The sequence below is a fragment of the Phaenicophaeus curvirostris genome, chromosome 4, assembly GCF_032191515.1.
Source record: "Phaenicophaeus curvirostris isolate KB17595 chromosome 4, BPBGC_Pcur_1.0, whole genome shotgun sequence".
Classification (NCBI taxonomy): Eukaryota; Metazoa; Chordata; class Aves; order Cuculiformes; family Cuculidae; genus Phaenicophaeus; species Phaenicophaeus curvirostris.
In genome coordinates this window covers 71,020,713-71,037,221 of record NC_091395.1, presented here as the reverse complement: position 1 = coordinate 71,037,221, position 16,509 = coordinate 71,020,713, and the positions used below count along the sequence as shown (strand labels likewise).

The following is a 16,509-nucleotide window of genomic DNA, read 5'->3' as shown; positions in this document are numbered from 1 at the left end:
TAACAGAATTGGAAATTATCATGTTTGCCTTGAGTTTATAGTGAATGTCGTCTAGGAATGATTGGGTTAGTGTTGACAAACTTAGGACAAAAGTGTTGGGAAAGGGAAGAATGGAGAATCTTGTGTGACAATGAATATTCATGGTTTCTCCTCTTATGCAGTATGAGTTAGTCTTATTTTCTAACTTCCCTCAGCCTAAAAAATGTTGTAGAACTGGAAAATGCCTGCAGCAGGGCAAGAATTATTAGAGACAGGGAATAGTTGTCTTAATGATTTAGAAAGAGCCTCTTCAATCTCAAGAGACATGAGAGGCTTAGAATAGAGTGGATATTCTCTTTTTTCCCAACCAAAACAAGAACAAGAGAGTTTCAAATTAGGCTAGCAACTGACAATTCAAAACCAAGGAGTGTTTCCTCACACAATGTGTGAGGCTGTGGAATGTCTTGCCACAGGATGTTACAGTGCTAAAATTCTACAGGTCAACAACAACCAACAGAGTGTATGGATGAGAAACGCCAGTGTGTTTTTTCTATTATAAAACTCTCACCTCTGGCTCAAGAAGCCCAAAGAGGCTATTTGGGATTGATGACTTCATGTTCTTCTTTTTTTTTTTTTTTTTCTTCCCCTCCAAGTACCATCTTTTTTTTCTGGATGTTTTCAGAGAAAGGAGAGTGACAGAGGGGGGACTTCTTGGTCTTTCATATCTTCATATGGAGATGAATTTGATATCTCGGTTAGCAGTGGGGATCTGTGATCCAGCCTCTGCAGACACTGTACCTCAGGCTTCTGCTGAAATCCAGGTGATCTTCAAAGCTAATTTGAATTTCTCAGGGTCCTGCCTAGTTGTGAAAAGCTTCTAAGAGTGGAGATTATGCCACCTTTCCAGGCTGCTGGTTCAGTGCTCGACAACTCTCCTGGTTAAAGTATTTTTTATCTTGTGTTCAGCTGGAATTTCCTTTGCTACCAGTTGTCCACTCTACCTCCTTCCTTTTTGCTCTGTAACTGAGACAAGTTTGCCTAGCTCTTATCTGTGACTTTCACCTTTAGGTAGTAGTAGACTTCTATCAGATTGTGCTGCTCCCAACTCCCTGCAGCCTTCTCTTCTGCAAGTGAAATAAGCATGCCCTTCTCTTTGAATTTCGTGTCGTCCAACCAGCTAACTGTCCTGGTGGTCACTTTCTGAACTCTTTCCAGTTTCTCCACGTCTGCTCTTTAGTTGAGGGGGAAGTGATCTGAAAACCAGACTTAGTATTCGAGATGAGTCTGCATGAGCACTGACCATAAAGAACAAACACTCCCCTCAGCCCACTGCCTCTAATCTTGCTAATGCAGCCTGGTATGTGGTTAACTTTCATTGCCACAAGAGTCCGTCTGCTACCCCTCTAACCTGCTGTCTGTCAGAAGTTCTACAACTTTTTGCTGCAGAAGTGGTCCCTAGCCAGTTATCCAACAGCCTCTGTTAATGCATGGGGTGGTTTTGTGCCAGGTGCAGGTCTCTGATTTTTGCCTTGATTATATTTCATAAATGTCTTTCTGTGGTTTTGTAGCTTTTTGTTTCTTCTGACTGTCAGCTCTGCCACCAGGCATTATCAAGTGCTCCACCAGTCTGTTGTCCTCTGGGAGCTTTCTGATTTTGTGTTCTGTTCCAGAGCACAGATGGTTGAAAAGGACATGTATGCTGGAGCTGATAATGTTCCTTGGGAATGAAGCAGTACTTGTAATTGGGCAACAGGCAGCATTTGAACCACTAACTGTTATTCTTTGAGTCTGGCTGTCCAGTCAGTCCTTAACCCAAGCTGTATTCCAGCCATTCAGTCCACATCTCCTCAGCTTGGAGGGTGTTGTGGTGCTGTGGGAGACAGTGTCAAAAAGGTCACTAAACTTAGCAGGAAAGAATACTAGGGTACTTCTGTCATTCAGAGGCAGTTATTGCATCACTGAGAGCACACAGTGTTGCCGAGCTTTGATTTGCTATGGCAAATCTAGGCTGGCTGTTCCCTTTCGACTTTGAGATTGGAAGTGGCTTCCATCAGAATTTTTTCTTTTCAATAACTTCCCTGAGAAGTGAGACGAGGCAGACCAGCCTGTAGTTTCCATGATCATCCAGGTTCTTTTTTTGAAGAGAGGCAAGTAACTTGGTCATTTCAGTCATTGAGGACTTTTCCTTGTTTGCCATGACATTTCAGAGCTGACAGCAGCTTTATAATGTCATCAACAAGCTCCCTCCCTCCTGGTCCTACATACCTGTATACGTTCAGCTGGCTGTAGACTTGATGTGAATAGTACCTCTCTCCACAGACCCAGTTGCTCTTACACAGTCAGGAAGGGTTTGATGAAGACCTTTCCAGGAAAGACAAAAGAAGACATTTAGAACTGAGACTTTCTGTTGTCCTTTGTTGCTAGGTCACAAACTCAATTTTGTAGATGGTTTTGTTTTGGTTTGGTTTTTTTTCCACCATACTTTACGCTGTTCGTATTTCTATAGAGGCCTTGTAATTACAATTGCTTATTAGTTTGAAGTCTAGTAGAATAAAGTGGATGTTTGTGTTGGCCATGATGGTAATGAGTGCTGGATTTCTAGCTGTGACTTGCAATGCTTTTGCCCTGTCGTGGCTGGAGGACTGTAACACCTCTGCAAAGATAATCTTGCCACAAGTCGTATTTCTTTTGTTATCTCATACTTTCTCCCAAGAAGAGAGAGCACTTCACCAATTTGTCTTTGCTGTATTGGAAAACCCCAGGTGCTTAATGCGTGAGTAACTATGTCATGGAAGCTGTGAGTGTGTGTCCAGGCTTAAACATTGACGCCTTCTTGAGATGCCATTAAGCCTCTTAGTGGAATTCAAGGTACTAAAACCAGCATAAGAATTCCAGTCTGGTTGTCTGACTTCCACCAACATAAATAGTACTGAAGTAGCAGAACTTTTTAAGCTTTAATTGACGTCTATGAAGAGAAAATTATTTGTATTCTGCTCTCCCTCTCTGTACTATAGAGGCTGTAGATGGTGTGTTCTCATGGCATGTTTTTTTAAAGCCAGTTTCCTCTGAGCCTGTAGAGAAAGGCATGGGGTGGTGTGGGAGCATTTATGGGCAGTCTGTTTCTATACATTCAATTTATGGTTGGAGTACTAAGTGTGTGCACGTAGATCCATTTAGAAAGCCTTATGAAGAAAAGAAGCCTCATTAAAATGTTGATAATGAATGTAAAAACAAAGATAGATACACACTGTGGGATGCTGTATGGAGGATTGACTGGTTTAACTTATTTATATCTAAATAATTTTTTACAAACTGATAGTAAATGCTTGAAGTACTCAGTTTGCTAGCCATCAGGATACAATATGTGCAAGCTTTTAATACATGCTAGTTTTTTAGTTTTTATATGTATTCAGAAAAATCAAGAAAATGGTATCACTTAGTAAATGAATGGCTTACTGAAAAAAATATTTTTATGGAAATAGGTTTAGTAGATAACATCACTATATTTAAGGATATTTCAAATTAAATATGATGTAGTTTAATGAAAGAAATATTATCCACAGTTGCACAACTTAAACAGTTTTAGCCACCTCGTGATTTTAGAACTAGTCAGTCTTGCCTTGGTACCTTACTGGCATTCATGGGCTAGGAGAGGACTGTGTTTAGGCTGAAGGCCAGGGAGTTAATATCACAGTTGAGTTCCTAAATGTAAGCTTAAAAAACTGCCTCTAGTATTCTTAGCCCTACTACCTCCACTCAACTGCGCAACCAAGGTATAGCTCTCATGGCAGTCCTTCCTCCTTTTCCACCAGTTCAAGCTTTTAGACCCAAAGTGATCCTCTCCTAAGTTTTGTCTCTACAGCTGGAGGTTGTCGGAGCCTGTTCTGGGACAGGACAACAGGATTTTCTGGCTTTCTAAAACCAGAGAAAAGCAATTCCTCTAATGAACAAAATACTTGGATCGGGCTATTCAGATGTCTCTGCCTCTCTGTTAGCATGTGTGAAAAGGCACATGCTACACTTGCAGAAGCCTCCCAAAAAGTAGGCTGTCCTTCACATCACAGTAGCAAAATTATGATCTTGAAAAACTCAGGCTACTGTAACGTTACCCCTTGTGTAGATTGTTCTAATTTAAGTCAAATACATTTTCATTAGGTTTAACTTTGGCCTGATTTAACATGGGCCTAAGTTGAATAAAATGTCTGAAGCTGATGAACAAAAGAAGCAGAATCTACTTAGTGACGCAGAATTTAAATGTTCGGCCCACTAATATCTTACCTCTGTCCTTTGTATGCTCTTGTATGCATGGTACGAGCCAACTGAGTTGTGTTTTTTCAAGCTCTAAGTAGGACAAGTAGACTTTGTACTTCTACAGAATACGTTTTGATTGGTTCTTGCTGCTTTATTTCAGGTTTGGTTTGGGTTTTTTTTCAATGTTTAGTAGCTGGTTATACTTTTTTGCTTAAGGTGATGCTTCCTTAGGCTGGGTTCTGTAGGCTATTCTTTTCCTTAACTGTGTAATCCAGGCTTGGCGAGAGTGGTACAGGCAGTAAAATTCAAAGTCTCTGATAGGCTTGTGGCAGTCAATGACAGGTAAATTTTGCAGCTGTATCGTGGTCCAAAAAGTTTGGCATCCATTGTTTTACTGTCAGGTACCACAGTGAAAAAATGAACCATAAATGAGAATTTCTAGAATTAAGTTTTCCACAGCATTGTTTTGTCAAATTCTCCTTCCATTTACTTCCATTATTGGAGAAAGAAAAATGAACTTATTGGTACAGTGCCTGTAACTTTTGAGTTCTGTGGTAAAGCAAACCACTAATAAGGAATGAGCTCTCTTTCAGAGCATAGGGGCTGTATGAGTAAAAAAAGAAACAGTGAATGAAGATGCAGAATCTAAATAGGCTTCTTTCTTGGTAAGGAGCATAGTGGTTGGAATTTTCAAATTTTGGCATTTGTAAATCTAGTCCTGTAAAGCATGGGTAAAAGTTGTACTTGGATACAATATACAAATATTCTCTAAAACTGCTGGCTGTATACTAAGAAAGAGGTGCCTGTGCAAATTATGGATACCTTTTTACTGTCAGTTTCAGTTATGCAATTAATGTAAATGTACCTTGTAAGTAATTTCCCTTGTCATGGTACACTGATATGTTTAGCAATACATTTGTTTGTATTTACTTTCAAAGTATGTAAGTAAAACAGTTCAGCTCCTAGCCTTTTCAATGTAGGATATTCAGATGTCTTGAAGGAGGAAAAGAAAATTAGATAAAACAAGATTAAAAAACTTACTCTACTTAGACACTATAAATTGTATGTAATGATGCCAGATAAAATGGAAAGTCTAATTGTTCTAGATGTCATATGAACACGGACTGTGCCAGAAGTTTACACACTGAAGAGATGGAGCATGGGAAATGGGAAACATTATTGCTCTTGTGTGCAGATAAGAAGGTAGGGGAAAGGGAGATTAAAGATAAGATTTTTTTTTTTTTTTCAAACTGACCGGATCTGTGTGTCCGGTTCAGCTGACTGCTCAAACATTAACAAAAACGGATTCCTCAGATCAATAGGAGCTCCTGAAAGTCTTGACTGATGTAGCTTTTTAGTGTGGTGTGGAAAGCTGATCAGCAAAGTACTTGCAGAAATTAAATTAGTAGGTGCAAGTAACTGAAGGAAACACGTTCTCAATAAATAGTAGGAAAAATGCAGATGGGGAAAAGGGGAAGTTGTTTTAATGCTGTTTGGCATCAAGCCTTGGAGTTAGAGACAAGCTTCCATGCTCAAAAGCATGCAATGTCAAAATAATGGGCCCCCAAAGCACCCATTCTATCTTTGGGGCTTTAAAACCTTTTGTCCTTTGTTTTGTGGAAAGGCAGGAAGGAAATAAGAGCTAAAGATGGAGCAGAAGATGGTTGTATAGACAGCTAAGTAGGCGTTGAAGCCTATTAATTGTGATGTTTTATGTGGTTTGAGTTTGGGGGAGGGGGTCGTGGTGCTTGGGCTTTGTGGGAGGATGTGTAAGGAAAATAATTGTTCTAGCTTGATACTTCCTGTAGTCAAGGCTTGGGCTGTCATATGTTTAGGCCTTAGTTTGAGATTCCAAAAAGTGTTAAATAGATCGTTTCAGTCATTCTGAGAGAAGAGAAGCCTTTTGATAACTCATCAGGAGTGTCTCTGTGTTGTACTACAAATAAGAACGACCTGTTGTAGGTTGTATGAAGGCTTGGAAAGCAAATGCTCTGGGACATCTTCCTTGTTCTTAACCTCAACTCTTTCTCACTGCATCTCTAATTGCAAGTTGCAACAGTTGTTTAGTAACCTCTCTCCTAATTGAGCCCAAAAGGAGAGTGGACCCTGGGGATGGTTTCTTGCATGCAAATGATTAGCAGGAAGAAATGGAGTCAAACCTGATATAATTGGTTAGAAGTGATATACTTGAAAGATTTGTAATCAAACATAAGCTTGATATGTACCAAACAGAACACAGATCTGTTTCCTGTTTTACCTTTGATATGTGTAATCTGATTGCTAGCTTAATTATGCCTTTGATTAATGGAAAAGCAATCAAGATTACCATAACTTATCTTGAAAAAGTCTGAGAGGTTCTTTCAAGCAAAGATATGCATTAATTAAATACGTAACACTAGAATGGTTTTACTTCTAACATTCCAGTTTCTGGGAAGTAATGGAACTTCCTGTCTAAATAGTTTATGCTGTCACTGTAGCAGAAGAGACGTGATGGGGGCAGCTTAACACTTACAGTAAGCTTTCCCCAAATTATTCAGTACGCTGAAATTTGGATAGGCGGTTGACTACTCCTGTATATGTGTTCTTCATGGCCATCAGCAGCAGTTTTGGTATGATTGTCCCATAACGTCTGGCACAAGTAGGACAGAACGCCTTCAAGGCTGGTTAGTTTGTCTCCAAGCCAAGGAATGAAGCCCTAGAGAAATTTTAACAAGCTTAGTCATACCATGTACGCTTTTTTCACTAAAAGAAGAGTTATGTGGGGTTTCTCTTGGCATTTGTTATAGTCCTACTGGAGTTAATATTAAAAAGTAGTCCTTCATTGGCCGAAGTAGATAGGAGACCAATTAGATTTTCATTATACATGCTTTCTCAAAGGTAACTTTCTCTTCTTTTGTAGACTCCTCAAGGAGAGAAATGTAAGCTTAAAAGCCCTGTTCTGAAGGATGATCTCTTAGTTGTAGTTAACTTGTAGCTTTGGATTTTTAAATACACATTTGACTTTGCTTTCTGTTCTCCCTGAACTGTTTCCATCAGTGCTGGCTACAGTCAAAGCAAGATAGGTGACATTGGTATCGGAGAAGAATCTACCAGCTTTTATTTCCTGTCACTGTTTTTCATAATCTTTGAAGTGTGCTAGTTCCTTGCTGAGAGGGCTTAAGTAAGGGCTTTGATATGAGAGCTCAAGTTCATTTAATAACATCTGGTGTCCTGGAACATAGGTGTTCTTCCAACTGCACCAGGCAGAATCATTGGCCTTTTTAAACACTAGAAGCCCTGACTTCTTTAATATCAGAAATTCTAATGACTTCATATTTCTCACTTAGGTGCCATATGAAACACTGAACAAACGTTTTCGAGCTGCACAGAAAAACATCGATCGAGAGACAAGCCACGTTACCATGGTTGTGGCAGAGTTGGAGAAGACACTGAGCAGTTGTCCTGCTGTGGATTCCGTTGTTAGTCTCTTGGATGGAGTAGTTGAAAAACTCAGTGTTCTGAAACGAAAGGTAAGTGCTGTTCTATTATACTTTGTGACTGTGTTGCCTTTGCAAAGTTAATGGAAGTAGTTTTCCGCAATGCTGATTGCTTAAATTTTCTTTTCAAGATACAGATACTACTGGCAGGGTAAACAGCAGCCTTAGAATGCACAGCAAAACACCAAAACTTGGTCTGTCTTGTTTCACTGCACTTAGGAAGTATGATTTGGTGTTCCATGACTAAGTGTAAGAAACCTCTGGGAGGTAAAGTTAATAAGTGTTTATCATTCTGAAAAGGAATTTCTCTATGCATTGAAAAGAAATAGCAGCAAAATGAATTGATTTGTATCAATTCCTGCTTGTCTAATGGAAAGATTTGTGCGGTTGCCTTAATTCCTCACTTGAGGAGGGAAAACAGGTAGAAGGTGAACCTGAAAAGTGTTTAAACCCCAGTTGGGTGATGGGATGCAGCAATGAAGCTTCTTTGCAGAGGCAAGTGTGAGTTGTCCTGGATTGTTACGCAAAATGTTTTCTTTATAAACAGTAAACTTGCAGGTTGGAAGGTTTCTGGGGAGTATTACTAAAAACATTTTAAACAAAGTTTATCAAGATAACCTGCTTCTAGCTTTTAAATTTGAACGCTTGTGTGAAATACAGCCAAATTTTCATGCCTTTACCACATCTAAGAAAAATGAGTTAAAAACAGACTATATAGTATAAGCCATCCTTGTTTTGGATGGGAATATTACTCATCCTGAGAGTCATCAGAACACTTGCTTGAAACAAATCTTGCAGAAAAATGAAAATAACTCAGTCACTTGGTTTTAGAACAGTGCTTCTCCAAAAATAGGTAGGCAAAACAAATGGTAGCAGAGTCATTTCATTAAAACAAAATGAAATAACCAACAGATATAAAACTTGAGACTATATTAAGTGAAGCGTCAAAATACCTTGGAGGTTGGTAACACGAAAATAACACTGTCATGCATGTTGATTTGGGGTTTTCTGCTTGAACAGGTTAGCTAGGTGTTGAAGATCTGATCTGCAAAAGGCTGCTTAAGTTTAATTGCAGTGTTCATGTTTGGTTTGTGAGACTTAGAGGTCTTGAAGGATCTGTTTTCTTAACTTCTCTGTTACTTAAAGAAATCACTGCTATTTGAGAGGTGTTAGATTTTGCTTATAGGTGTGGAGTAATGATATGGAGGAGTAACTGATTCACTTCTTAAATTTTTATTGCCGAGGTGTGTGTGTGTGTCTGTCTGTCTGAATGCATTGATGAATTTTGGATGCAAGGCTCCATTTTTAATATAACTGCTCATTTGGTTTTGACTGCCTGAAAGACTGTGTGGGGTATCTTGTAGCTACTCAGGAAGAGCAAAAGGGAGAAAAATCTGTTTAACAGTAAAAGTTGCCTGAAATACAAAGGTCTTGTTTCTGCTCCAAACCATCAACTCCAACTGTCTTCCCTCTAATCTCTGCCCTGAGCAAAACCGATTGTTTTCTTCAGGCCCTTTGGACCCATGTGGTATCTCTGTTTCTTCCTGTGTTTAGACAAAGATCTGATGAGCTGCTGAGATGGCCATAATAGAATGAGATGGTTCCTTTATTTAACACTTTACTTGCTCTGAATAAGAGCTTTTCAGCACAGCAGGTTTCTTGGGTTCTGAAAATGATCCTGGAGAAACCTAGGCCTTTGTTTTTCCTTTTGTATCCTGTTTAATATGCTTGTTCCCTCGCATTCTCTTAATATTCAGCAAGGCAAGTCCAGATAGACTTTCTTTAGAGGGTTTTGGAAATGATCTATATGCTCTCAGAATGCACTAGGAGGATCAAAAATAAAAATCCGGCAAGAGCTTTGTAAATCCAGAAAGAAAACCATGTAAGGATAGCTCTTTGGAATGAGACAGGGCTCAGTCTCTGTGTCAGGCTGCCTTGAATTCTCCTAGTTGTATTCAGAGTAGTTCTCAAGATTTCTTTCACATCTGACAATACTGCAGACATCTTACCAGTGAAAAGGGAGTTTTAGCTTGACTTAGTGTTTGCTTGCTGAATAGGAAAAGACTTGGTTTATAACCTAAAATACTCATCTCCAAACCATGTAATACAAAATAAAGATAAATTCAGTAATAAAAGTAAATAAAACTTGAGTAGTAAAAATAACTCGGGCTATAGATGTTTATGTGAGTTTTAGAAGTCTGTCTTGTATAGTGACCTGGAGTTTTAAGTACTTGAGTTTTACATCAAGGGCCACATTAGAGCAAGGCTTTGTTGGGGCAAATGCTTTGTACACTTTTCTTGAACAGGTTTTCATTTATTTAGATTTGCTTTTCAAATACTGATCATTCCAGAAGTCATCTTTAAATGAGCATGCATGTTAAAAGCAATTTGAACCAACCTGTGCTTCCAGGGCTGGAGCTGTTATCCGGGGATGATACTGTAGCCTTGAATACCTTGAGTACTGGGAAAGTAGTGGTGCCAACGTGGAGCGCAAAGGGGGCTGCCAAAAGCCAGCCAGGTTATTTAGTCTGTGACTGGTTGGCAAACCTGCTTGGACTTTCCTGTTGCCATAGCTGCGCAGTTATTCAAACACAAGCCAGTGAGTTTAAAGTCACCACAAGTAAGGCAACCCAACCTGGAATTGCATCATCAGTGATACATTGCAGATGGGAAGGCCTCCTTCGTTTTGTGGTTTGCTTTTACCTTAGCAAGCATATTAAAAAGTACTGCAAGCTTGCTTGTGCTCTGTAGCCTGGCATGACCCACAATTGTCATGTGCTGCACACTGAGTCAGCAAGCTTTGAATTACGATATGTCTGTGATAAAATTGCCGTGTAAAATTTGCAGCATAACTAATCAGCTGTTTAACTTTAAAGTTGAAAGAAAACAAGTGTGAGTGTGTGGGTTTGTTGTTGGTTTTTTTAATAAAAAAAGTAATGGAGGTATTTGAGGGGAGGTGTTTTGCATTTGGCCAGTTTGTTGATTTTTTTTTTTAAAAAAAAGTTATTCTGCTTCCTCTTGACAAGTTTATTTTCTTAAGTTAGGCTCCTTACAGTAGATCCATGTTTCCAGAGCTGCAGAGGTAAGTAAAATAATACCAGTTTAACAAAACTGATAATTTTCTTAAAACTGCTCAAAGATCCTTGAATTCCAGGTGCCAAGAGGCCAATATTTATACGAATTGCATTATCGCATGACTGATTAAAATGGCTCCAGTGTATTAGAAGTAATGTGGGTTTACTGGGCATCACTCCTCAGCAGAACTAATTCAGTCAGACAGCTGCTAGAGGAAGAAGCAATGCATAGGTTAGAGGAAGAAATTCATCATTTCCAACTGTTTGGACCACGTGACTGCGAACCTTCATCAAGCTCTTTGCAGACTGTTACAACAGTTGTTGCTGTAGTTGGTATGTTGCAGTTTTCAGACTAAGTGCACATTAAGCAGAAAAATGCGTGTACTCCTGATTTCAAGTCAAAACTTCTTTATATGCAAGAAATCCCAGAACTGGACCAACCATGCTGAAACTTGCATGCTGCTGTAGGCAGCGTCTTTTTAAATGAAAGAAATGCTATTGGCTGTAACTGTATAATATAGAAAGAATGATTACAAACAATTGTTACTGTATTATGCTTTTAAAGGAAATTGAAAATGTATACTTCTTATTTGTTGCTGTTAATTTTTACCTTTTAGGCAGTTGAATCAATCCAGGCTGAAGATGAAAGTGCGAAACTCTGCAAACGTAGGATTGAACATCTGAAAGAGCATAGTAGTGACCAGCCAGCTGCTGCAAACATGTGGAAGAAGAAACGTATGGATCGTATGATGGTGGAACATCTTTTACGTTGTGGCTACTACAATACAGCTGTAAAACTAGCAAGGCAAAGTGGTATTGAGGTTGGTAGCACTAACTTACTAGTGAAACTTACTAATGTGCACTAACTTACTAGTGAAACAGTAGTAAAGAGGAAGTTGGCAAATAACAGCAAGTTGCTTTAGCCCTATAGCAACTATTTTTTTATATTAATGTGCCTTTATTACTAATGTTTAGCTGTTAATATTTTTGGAAGAGTTTGTTCTCCTTACTTGACATAAATTATATTTTAACATATTAAATGAGTCAAAATTGAAGGCATATCTTTTAGCTGCAAATTAAATGCTTTTAAACACTCTGCCCTATTAAAACTTAAAATAATTCTCAAATGTCATGCAGAACTTTTTGTTGGAGGCCTTTAGGCTGCTGATTAAGCAGTTGGTAGAGCTTCCCATCTGTCTAGCCGCACTTAAATGATATGTGTAGGTGACCAGGCTGAGCAGGATAGCGTATGCTGATTGCAAGAACACCTGTTTTATTGTATCATCCTGCTTTTTAATGCATCCAGAGGAAAGCTGGCTTGTACTTCAGAAAATAAATCTTGATATAATTTGCAGGTTCTAGTAGCCAGTATATCTTGCATGGCCCATGGAAAGTTTTTGCTGTTTTGCTTATTTTTGCCGTTTCCAATTCCTTTTTATTGGTTGTCTTGTTGGTTTTGCTTCCATCTTGTAAGTGCTTACAAAGTGTTTGAAAATTGTACACCTTGGTGTAGCTTCTTTATAGAGCAATGAATCTATACTGCGGTCCTCTGACAGCCACAGGGATGTTAAAACTTATTATTTAAGAATTGGCTGTTTGTTTAGAGAAATTGCATTTTGCTAATTTTAGGTAACATTTGTGATTTGATCCTTAGTGATTCTTGAATCTTAAGTTCCTTTGATATTCCTAATTCCAGAAGGTACATAATTCTTGTGATTAAAATCTTTCACTCAGCATATCTCTGGGTGAGATTCCCTCTGTTTTGAGCAGGAGCTCACCTACTGCTGAATCATCATGTTACCGTACCTACTAGGTCTGCTGAAAAAGCACTATGGAAATATTTTCACTTTCATAGCAAATTCTGTTATGCCTGATTAAGTAATGCCTGGCTTTGTTTAGACATGAGCATGGAAGTCCATCATGATACTCTGCAAGACTGTGTGGTACAAAGCGTTGCACTGGTGAAGCCTTAAAGCTTTTCATTCTCTTTGCTGAATAGAAGCTTTTGTGTTTTAAAAGTTTTAAATAAGCTTATTTAACTTCTGCCTTCAAGCCTAAATGTTTATTTGTATGACATCAAAGTCACTTGAATTAGTTGCCTATGTTGAATGTGTGGAGGCCATATTTCTTCCAGTTGGCTAAAATTATGCATTTTACTCAACTTGAAGTTTACATTTTGGCTAAATGAGGATAGGCTTCCTTCAGTCTTTCCTACAGTATGGTGATATTAGTTGTGAACAGCTTTTACAATGGTAAGGTACTGGGACTTGATCTTTATACAGGATTTGTGGGTTTGCCATTTTAGTAAGACAACATCTCTTTCTTTTTGTTCCTTTCTTGCTGAAGGACATGAGCATCAAAGTGTTCTCTAATGCTTAATAACATAACTTTGCTGCAGAGGTTACAAAATATCATGGTATTTTTCTCTCATGCAAAGTAATCTTTCTGTTTACTGTAGTTTCAGGTAGTTTTAATAAATGTCTCTACCCATGCAGGCTTCAGAACCAAGTTGCTGTATAGTGAAACTGGTCATGTCTATTACCCAACTTATTTTATGTTTATATCAAGGTGATATTTTTACAGTGGGTGGGCACTATATCCTAAGTTGGTACCGGAAAAAAGGCGGAGTTTCTGCTCAACTTATCGACCAGTGGGCAAGTTGAGCATGACCCAGCAATGAATTTTTGTGGCAAAGATGATTCAACAGCACTCTGGGTTGCACTGGGATGAGCATCACCAGCTGGGGAAGGGTGATTGTCCAGCCCCTGTGCTCCACACTCATTAGACCCCTCTGGAGTGCTCTGTCTAGTTCTAGACTCCGTAGCAGGCACACAAAGGTGTGGAGTCTCTCTGTACTTGGAGATATTCAAATGCAGCTTGGACTGGGCAAGGTCCTAAGTAACCCGTTGTAGATGACCTTGGTTTGACACAGCCTCCAGAGATCCCAGTCTCAACAATTCTGCGATTCTGCTTCTATGATTGCAGGGCAAATGGCCGAAAGCACCCTTTGTTGCTACTTGTAAAAGCTGAAGGAAACTTCTCTCTCTTTCAGTTTTAGCTTGTGGATCCTAGATGAAGCATCTTTTGGTAGTTGTTAGACCAGTCTTGGGAACATGTCTTAGCCTGTTTGTTTTTAAGCTCCTTGTATGGCTGCTGAATGCTAAGAGACTTGCAAAGGTGCTTCATGGGTGGAAACAGTTTAGAAAGTGTTCTGTTTCAGAGACCAAAAGCAACCATTGAAGTATTCACCTGTTTGTCAGTAATACACGGCAGCTTGCTCAACAATCAACTATGCACTGTAGTGTCCAATTCTAATAGTTACTGATGGGATGTGACAAATTCTATTCTGCTTTCTAAATTAACTACCTTCATAAAAATAGTGTTCTTGAATTCTTGTCATGGAAGATGAGCACTCCAAAGCCACGATTGTAAACTAGTAACTGAACAGCTGTGAAAATAAATGCTGGATGTGAAAATTAATAAGGAAGTTTAAATATTAGAGCTATGCACTAGCTCAAATGAGGAATAACTTCAGGCATGCAGCATATGCAAAGCATAAAGTTATATGGCAATATATGAAATAAACTACAAACATGGATTGTGTATGATATGTCTTTAAAGAAAAGTAACCCTGCTTGGGAAAGTAAACCAGAATGTGGGTAGTATTAAAATAAGAGCTGACAGTCAAGGACAGAAATGTCATTCTTTCGCCAAAGTGAATATGAGGTGGAAGGGATTCTATTGTGGACCTTTTTTTCTTGATGTCTTCTGGCTCACTAGTGATGCTGAAAAACAGTTTGGGTTGAAGACAGCAACTAGATGTTAAGTTTTTGTTATTGCGTACAAATGAAGCTTATCAGAATCAGCTTGTTACACTTAGTAATGATCTTATTTTTGCTTTGTTATGACCACTGAGTGCAGCACCCATATAAAAATGTATATTTTCATCTGTAGAATCATATGTTCAGCTCTCTGGCAGGGTTATCTGGTAACTTAAATTTTGCTATTCCATGTTTGGCTACATTAAATGCTATCTCACTTGTGTGCCATTAATTGATAGACACATGTTGTTTTTGAAATGTGATGTTCCAGTAGGAAGTTGGTTGTTGCTTGTAGATAAGTTTATAATTAGGTTAGGTGGGTAGTGCTTTTTATGCTGTTCTTAGGGCCGGTGGGTCTTTAAATGCCACTCTTTTTCTTGCCCCTTTTTTAATAGGAAGAAAAAAAACATGTAAAGTGTCCTTGTGTTCTTTGCTTAATTATGTAATAACCGTAGTGACTTTTAACCTGTCTGATTGAAAACAAACACAGATTCTGAAGCTGTCAGTCTCCATCATATGCTGAAAATCCTCTTTCTGTCTTTGCTTAGTTTATTTTAGTAAAAGAATATATATCCTTGCCTTAATGCCTGTATGAAACAAAAGTTGTACAAATGGCAGTGTTTTTTTCTGTGAAGAATAGCATAAACTAAGTATCTGTGATAGGGTGAGGAGCATGTAATTTGGAAATCTAAACCACTGTGGGACAGAAGAACTATTGTACCCATGGGCAGGGTGGGCAGTGGCACTGTAAGGCTACAGGTATAAGAGACCACTTGAGTTGAAATAACTCTTTAAAATAGCTTAAAACCAGTTAACTTGACCTTGCATCATGGATTATGCTTGCTAGTCAAAGTTCAGCAAATTAATGTTCTTAGATCAGTAATTAAGTAGCTGTATCATGCCTCAGAGATACTTAAGTAGCCACCTGTGTTAATACCACAGTGTGCTTTTTGCTTTTGAGAATTGTTGTGGGAAAAAAATAGAATATCCTATCAACTTAAAAAGTTTTCTCTGGACGTGGACATTGTAGACACGGACCTTTATTAGCGGAGCTTCTTGACACTTCACACAGTATTAAACCAACTGACAGCAGTCCTAAAAATATAACAGATTTCTCGAAGTGGAATTTCAGATCTTCAGTTTTTGTCAGTGTTTCCTTCTGGAGCAGAACTTCTTAATCTGCGGTAACAGTTATTCCCTGGAGGATATCAAAGCAGTAGATATTGCAAAACCATTCTGAAAATGTTTTTGTCTTTCAAACCAGTACAGTAAATGTATTTTTAAAAAATACATTTTGATTAGTATAAATTAAAGGTGTAGTAGTCACAGAAAAACTTGTTCTCCCCTCTCTCCTACTTGGTCCAATTCTTCCTCTTCTCTAGTGCACAAACACAGCTTCAGATTTAATCGTTTGGAAACCATTTGGAATGGACTTGTGAAACTGAGTATTTGGAAAGATACCTGCAACAGATTCTCATGTGTTCCATTGTCTTAATTTTATTATAGGAAGTCATTAAATCTTATTTGATGACCTTTGGAGTAAGACAAGCTCGTTCTTCAAGTCAAGCTGCATGGCTTTTAGCAAAGTGCCTGATTCCTTCTTCATACGGTTCTACATCATTGTTCCTTTTTCAACTCCACAGTAAAAAGATTCTTTTCTTGCTTTATAGAAGTGTACCTCACCAGTGTGAAATGGATCCTTCAGCTGAGACATCAGTAGAAAACTGCTGAATGATTTCTTTGTGTGTTGGGGGTAAAATCTTGCTGAAGCTGCCATTTTTAAGGTCATCCTTTCCCTGAGTAACTGTTCCTACCATTGGCTGAGGTTGAAAGTGACCTGCACATTTGAGCATCACAGACAAGAACAGTATTAAGTCTTAAAACTCATAGTGAATGAAAAATGCTCTC

General features: G+C 38.6%; 1 protein-coding gene across 4 annotated transcripts in view; it reads left to right on the top strand.

The window, feature by feature from the left end:
• Positions 1 to 16,509, top strand: part of MAEA (macrophage erythroblast attacher, E3 ubiquitin ligase) — a 48,837-nt gene that overhangs the window by 8,712 nt on the left and 23,616 nt on the right. For all 4 annotated transcript variants that reach the window (XM_069856498.1, XM_069856500.1, XM_069856499.1 and 1 more), the window contains 2 exons: positions 7,557 to 7,739; positions 11,398 to 11,601. In XM_069856498.1, the coding sequence (XP_069712599.1) occupies positions 7,557 to 7,739; positions 11,398 to 11,601 (387 nt within the window). The remainder of the gene's footprint in view (positions 1 to 7,556; positions 7,740 to 11,397; positions 11,602 to 16,509) is intronic.